Source organism: Trichomycterus rosablanca, chromosome 4, assembly GCF_030014385.1.
Source record: "Trichomycterus rosablanca isolate fTriRos1 chromosome 4, fTriRos1.hap1, whole genome shotgun sequence".
Classification (NCBI taxonomy): Eukaryota; Metazoa; Chordata; class Actinopteri; order Siluriformes; family Trichomycteridae; genus Trichomycterus; species Trichomycterus rosablanca.
In genome coordinates this window covers 30,774,222-30,781,104 of record NC_085991.1, presented here as the reverse complement: position 1 = coordinate 30,781,104, position 6,883 = coordinate 30,774,222, and the positions used below count along the sequence as shown (strand labels likewise).

The 6,883-nt window shown below is 36.2% G+C and overlaps 1 protein-coding gene across 1 annotated transcript; it reads right to left on the bottom strand.

Annotated features, from left to right (window-relative positions):
• Positions 1-1,171: 1,171 nt before the first annotated feature.
• her8a (hairy-related 8a) lies at positions 1,172-3,976 on the bottom strand. Its single transcript, XM_062993182.1, has 4 exons — positions 3,914-3,976; positions 2,733-2,828; positions 1,946-2,024; positions 1,172-1,653 (listed from the first exon to the last, which is right to left on the bottom strand). Exons 1-4 carry the CDS (start codon positions 3,974-3,976, stop codon positions 1,172-1,174), a joined length of 720 nt encoding a protein of 239 aa, XP_062849252.1.
• Positions 3,977-6,883: the final 2,907 nt, after the last annotated feature.

The following is a 6,883-nucleotide window of genomic DNA, read 5'->3' as shown; positions in this document are numbered from 1 at the left end:
ATTTAAATTTAAATTCCCACTAGATGTTAAATTTTATAGGGCTATTGTAAAGAGACAATATGCACAGAGCAATTAATGCATGGCTATTTCTCATCAGGCTCAGTGTGGCATATAGACAGCCATGGCTACTCAGTTTTTCGATACTGAACACTGAGTATGTACAGTAAGTTGCACGAGAAACCCAAGCTAAGTTATCTGATGGTTTGGTTGTGTCTTGGAGCTCCAGTCTTTTAACCACAGCAGGAAAATGTTCTTTAATTATGTATTTGCTTTTGCTGATATTAGGGTGGCTTGCCAGTAAGTTAGTCATGATATATAAAAAATACCTTCCTAAAATTAACAGCTAAAAAGAGCAGATAACCAGAGTGCTGTTGATGTTTTTCGACTTATTCAAAAACATTTACAGCAAGACATTCTTGACCCTTGCACAACAAATGTGCATCTTCAATGCATATTCAGGTTCGTCATACCCTTGTTTATATATTTTTTATTTTCAAAAGATGATGAAAAATTAAGAAAACTAGGTACCAGAAAAGCCAGTAGCCTATAGTGGTGACAGAAAATTTTGGACCAAGGCACAGTATATATTTAAATACAAATTGGATTCAGAGATCTACCATACATTTGAACATGTTATTTATTTTGTAGCAGACATAAATCTGTACATTAATCATATGCATAGCATAAATGCTTAAAGCCAAACTAAAAGTTAAAATAAAACAGAAGCAAAATATAAAAAAGAAGAAAAGACAACAAAATATAAAAAACAAGTAAATTAAGAATAAATCCAAGAACTTGGATTGGGATTTGTTTTCAAATCAAGGGATACATTCCTTCATGCTTTCTAGCATAACAATAAAACCCTTTAGTAATGAAGGAACAATTCTCTTTCACATTCTAAGTAAGCATCCTTGGTGGCAGTTCTATTGTTTTTCAAATTTCCAAATAAGCCCATGGCGCCGTACATCAACCATAAAGAATAGTGCTTCAAATGATGCCACAAACCCCCAGGGGCTTTGAGACCTACTATTATTCGGTAAACTCCCTGTTCTTAGAATGAAAAGGCCCAGCCCTTAAACATCCCAGGAGATGAGGATGTAATGGACACTATTAGGGAATAGTTGAAGAAATGGGGGCAGGCAAGGGAAAAGTGGTAGAGAGTTACACTCCCTCACCATGGCCTCCACATAGAAAGGTCACCCCCTGGGAAGTTAGGGGGAAGGGCAGAGGGGGCCAGAGGCTGAGGGGATGGTGATCTGGGTGGGGAGGGCCGGACACCAGCCTCTTCTCTGGCCATGAGGACTCTAGGCGAGCAGTGGGGGCTGCTGGGGGATGAAGGGCTTACAGGCGATGAGGGAGTGTGTAGGTGAAGAGAGGGCTGAAAAGAGGAAAGGCTGATGTTGGAGGGGGACTGTGTTGGAGAGGTAGTAAGAGGGTTGGTGGTGGCAGCAGTTCCAGCACTTCCTGTGGCACCGCTCTCTCCACTGATTTGGGGCAGAGCCTTCAGAAGGTGATTTAGAAGACCGGCACCCAGTGATTTGTCCATACCAGGGCAACTAAGGAGCAAATTATGCACCTCATGCATGCACTGGATATAACCACTACTGTAACGCTGGCGTGATTCAAAGGCCAGGTTGGGGCCTTGACTACCTGCTGTAAAAAAGCAGAAAATGGCAAAATTACAAACTTTTATTCAAACAAAGGGTAATTAGTAAGAAAACATAAAATCTTCATATAAACTAATTCCTGTTACTGATTCTTGCAAGCAACTTATTTTAAGTTTCTGTTGCTGAGTAATACAAAACACCACAAGCATAACAGTACCAGATTTTAGGTGCCCATCATGATATTGATACTTGGTGTAGTGCATAGCTTGCATTACTATTCTTTTACATCACAAATAAGCCAAACCTGCTTCATTAGTATATATTTTCTTAGTCCTTACCTGGTCCAAGACCCCTCTGAAGGCCCTCCATGTGTTGCACAGTAATTTCAAGAACATCTGCCTTCTCCAGTTTTGATTGCTTAACAAAGGCATACACATTTTAACAATTAATACAAATCTAAAGTTAAAAACCATTGCACCAGTTTGCATAGTGAACATTTTTGACATAGTCAACAAATATTTTCACACTGTGTTTTAACAAATCAAAAATGCAGCTGGATGTCTGGCTTTCAATCATCCCACTGCTGCTGTATAATTACTGCCTGCACTTATTTGTACAGAACCTTGTTCTCTGCCACATACCATTTGAGTCACAAGACTGGCTTGTGTTGATCCACTCATCAGAACATGGGGTAGACAGACATTAATGTTCATCTAATCACCCATGTAGACTAAAAGTAGACTAAAGACCCACCCCTTTACTAACTAGTGAAACAGAAACTATATTTGCCTTTACTAACAACTTTCCACACCATGTTGAATTGCCATGGTTGACAGTTGGCCTTTCAAAACCCCAACAGTTTAAAACCCCAACAGTTCAACACAACTCTATCTTCAAAAACCCTTCTGTTTTATCTTTTATATATCTTTGTTGTAAAATAATTCTTAGATGGTTGTCTACTTGCACTAGAGTAAGGAAATGTGTAATTAGAATGCACTTCTGTAAGTCACTCTGGATAGCATATGATAAATGCTGTGTCAACATGTTAGTAAATTATTAAGAGCAGGTTAGGTGTATGTGAATGTGTGTATCTATATAATAATTTGTTTGATTAGGTCTACTTACATCCAAATTATAGGCATCCACCATAATCCCCTTGAGTTGCTCCAGACTTGAGTTAATGCGCTCCCTGCGTCTCTTCTCTATAAGTGGCTTTCGAAGCTAAAAAAAATGTTCAAGACTGTGATTACTACAAGGCAGAGATTATTAAAATGTTGCCCATGATCCACTTAAGTGAGGTTCGCACTTTTATCTTTTGTTCCTTTGTAAAAATTAGTATAGCATTGTATTAACACTTCATGATTAGATGTGTCCAGTATAGTATGTGTTGAATTAATAAATTACTTTATTACAGAATGAGATACTAATGATATCCTAACCTGTTTTGATAAAATAAGTTGGGAGTAGATTTGAGGTAAACCAGTAAAATTGTTTAGCTAGTGATACAATTTTGTTTTTTTGAGATCTTTAGAAATTTGAACTTTATAGGTGTGAGAAAGAAAGAATTATTAAAATAGAATATTATTATTTATTAGAAATAAGTAATTTCAGCATAATGTCCTATAGTTGTAATGATAATATTACTATAATGGTAATAAATCAAACTAAAACTTTTTTATTGGTGCTTTTAGGCCAAAAAAAACCCCACAAAAACATTATAACATGCGCTATGGTCAAATTGGCTTAAAAATTCTCTCTAAGAGAAACTGTCATGTCTGGTTATTTTTAATATAAGAAATATCATAAAACAGCTACAAATCTTTGATGAATGAGCATTTTCTTTTAACAACCTTTGTCATTATTCAGGCTTTTCTGCTTTAAAAAAATGACCAAATGTGACCAAAGAACTTAACACACAGGTGTATTAGAATTTTTGTAAAAGTGTATATAAATTAAAGTTTTGGATGCACCTGTTTTAAAAGTGTTTATAAAGTAAATACATAAATTGTTTCACTGATCCAAACAGCCCTGATTGGAGCATTCTTTCAAACAGCTTTAAAAAGTAGTTACCTAGAATGCCCTTTTCTTAGTCATTTGCCCAAAATAACTGGTAAAAGTAGTAAAAGTTGTAAACGTGGTCAAATAAAATATGGTAAACGTGAAAACTTAGAGAATTACTTTATTAAATGTGTGAGTTCAATGATTTTCAGAATTGAACACTAATGAAACAAAAAATTAAAGAAGTGCATAATCATATCGTCCATTAACTTCTCTAAAATCTTAATATGAATTAAGAGTAAGTTTACCTTGCGCTCCTCTTTGGCGCTGAAGTTCTTTTCTGGTCCGTTGCCGAGACTGGACGCAGTCATGTTTTCTGACACAGTAAAACTCTAAAGCTCGCAGTGACCTGTTGCTTAAATCGTCACGTTTTCATGGGCTTATAAGAAAACGGAGGAGATGTCGCTGAAATCACGCTGTGAACGTAAAGCCACTGAAACCTCCCTTCTTAAACCACCAGGTTTTTTTCTTCTTTCTTTTCATTAGCATAAGAATGCATGGGTGCTTTATTCAGCACACTTTCCCACAGTCTCAAGGGAAGCCATGACTAGACTGAACCTCATACAGCCAATTATGAAAAGTTGAGTGATGAGTGAAAGTAGTTGTGTGACAGAAAACTTGTGGCGGTAGTTCAAATTTAGGTCACATAATTCTTAAAAATAAGAAAGTAAAGGTCAGCACATGCTAAAATTGTTTGATCAATCTGTGACAGCGATTCCATGAGTTTGCCTAATGCTTATCTGGGTCATGTGATACTAATTACGGCTAAATTATTCCATGTTATTAAATATAATAACATGTTGTTGTTTTTAAAGCTATCGTTTCCTTTAGAAGTAACTTGTTTGAAACTTAGAATAAAGCTATATTAGGCTATGTTGTTTTTTCCTTAACTATTTTTTAAAGTTCATTTTGCTTTTTGTGTAATTATTTAATTTGAATGTCATTGGTGCTATTGGCCAGTCGGGCATCTACACAGACACATTCCTGCCTTGCACCCAGTGCTTCCCGGTGGAACTGGATCCACCATGACCCAGACCAGGATGAAGTGGTTTATGAAAATGAAATGACATTTTTTGTTCTTTTTGGTGTTTTATATGTCATTTTAATTACTAATTTAAAAATTATATTTAATTGCTGTAAATGTGTTTGATTATTTAATTATCCCTATTTTACAAAAAAGAACAAAAAAATTATTTTATTTTGTTTTCTAAGCGTTTAAGCAATATAATAAGCCATATAATTATTTTAAATGTCTTAAACAACTTTTTTGAACTATATATAGGCTACATTTATAGTTTTATTATTCGTTGTTATTTATTAAATATGTATTATTTTTGAATTTATGTTATATCATTCTTGATTTTATACTTAACTTTTGAATTTTAAGTCTAAAACTAATTTCAAATTGCATTTCATTTTTGTATGTTTAATCAGCCTAATGTTAATTAAAAAAATAATTAAAAAGTACAATCTTTATTGTAACTATTTTTGCTACATTATGTCGTTTTAGAATAAGCAATAGCCCAAATAATCCCACATACATTCCCATTAGGTTATTTATTTATTTATTTGTTTAAAAGTTTTTTTGTTTAACATATTTTACAGCACTTTTGTACTTTATTTAACGTAATGAGATAAAGATAATTTGCGCACCTGTTAGCTTGACTAAAATCACTGTGATTCCACTTTAATGAAAAAATGGGTTTAAAGAAATGTGTATTAGGACGATATTATAGGAGCACAGGGAGCAGTAGTATTTAGAAGGGGCTGGTGTTAATCGGTAGAAAAGAAAGCTGTTTTTCAAGTGGGGAAACACTGAGGGAATTTCTTTACCATTATCTGTGACCCCATTCCCCCTTATTGTTGGTGCTGCTTAATCTATAGGAAGGACACACTCCAGTGAAGCGAGCAAAAGCGGCTTTTTTCTGCTGTTATCCGGCACTAATGACCCACAGACTGATAAATAGGCAAGGTGCCAAAGCTCTAATGGGCTTCCATAGCATTTAAACTCGATTTAGTGTTTTTTTTCTCAGGTCGTTTTGTTATACTGTTAGCTCCTGTGTGACCACAGGGGGACAATGTTTACTAGCACTTTCTCACTGAGGGGTGAACTCTAATAAGTTACTGCATTCAACTCAATGAGTTTAAAACAAACAGCAGTGGGTATTGTGACACCTTTTTTACAGTAATTCTGTTTTGGTATTACATAAGTACCAATATGGTAACTTTTCACTCTCCCACTAAGGGTGGGCCATTTATATGGATACACCTAAATAAAATGGGAATGGTTGGTGATATTAACTTCCTGTTTGTGGCACATTAGTATATGGGAGGGGGAAAACTTTTCAAGATGGGTGGTGACCATGGCGGCCATTTTGAAGTCGGCCTTTTTTGATCCAACTTTAGTTTTTTCAATGGGAAGAGGGTCATGTGACACATCAAACTTATTCAGAATTTCACAAGAAAAACAATGGTGTGGTTTTAACGTATCTTTATTCTTTCATGAGTTATTCACAAGCTTCTCTTTGTTTACAGCCATTGACATGTCGCAGAGGTTAACACGTGAGGAGCGGATAGAAATTGTGTTGATGTCTGGTGAACGCAGTACCCGGGTCATTGCAGCAGATTTCAATGCAAGACACCCTACGAGACCACCCATCTCCAATGCTACAGTTAGCAAACTGCTTGCCAAGTTTCGTGAAACTGGTTCAGTGTTGGATTTGCCAAAATGTGGACGCATGAAAACTGTCACTAATGAAGAAACATCAGTGGCTGTCCTAGCTTCATTCAGCAAGAGCCCACAGCGTAGCACTCGCCGCATGTCACTGGAGAGTGGCATCAGTCGAACATCCCTTCGGCGGATATTAGCTACTCACAAATGGCACCCTTACAAACTCCAGCTGCTGCAGCATCTCAACGAGGATGACCCAGATTGGCGCACTGAATTTGCAGAATGGGCAAAACAAAAATTGGAACAGGACCCTCAGTTTACACAGAACATTTTGTTCAGTGATGAGGCAAACTTTTATGTGAATGGTGAAGTTAACAAACAAAACCACCGCTATTGGTCTGACACTAACCCACATTGGATAGATCCCTCCAAGACTGTTGGAACACAAAAATTGATGGTATGGTGTGGTATATGGGGCACAAAGATAGTGGGGCCATTCTTCATCAATGGAAACCTCAAGGCCACTGGATATTTGAAATTGCTACAT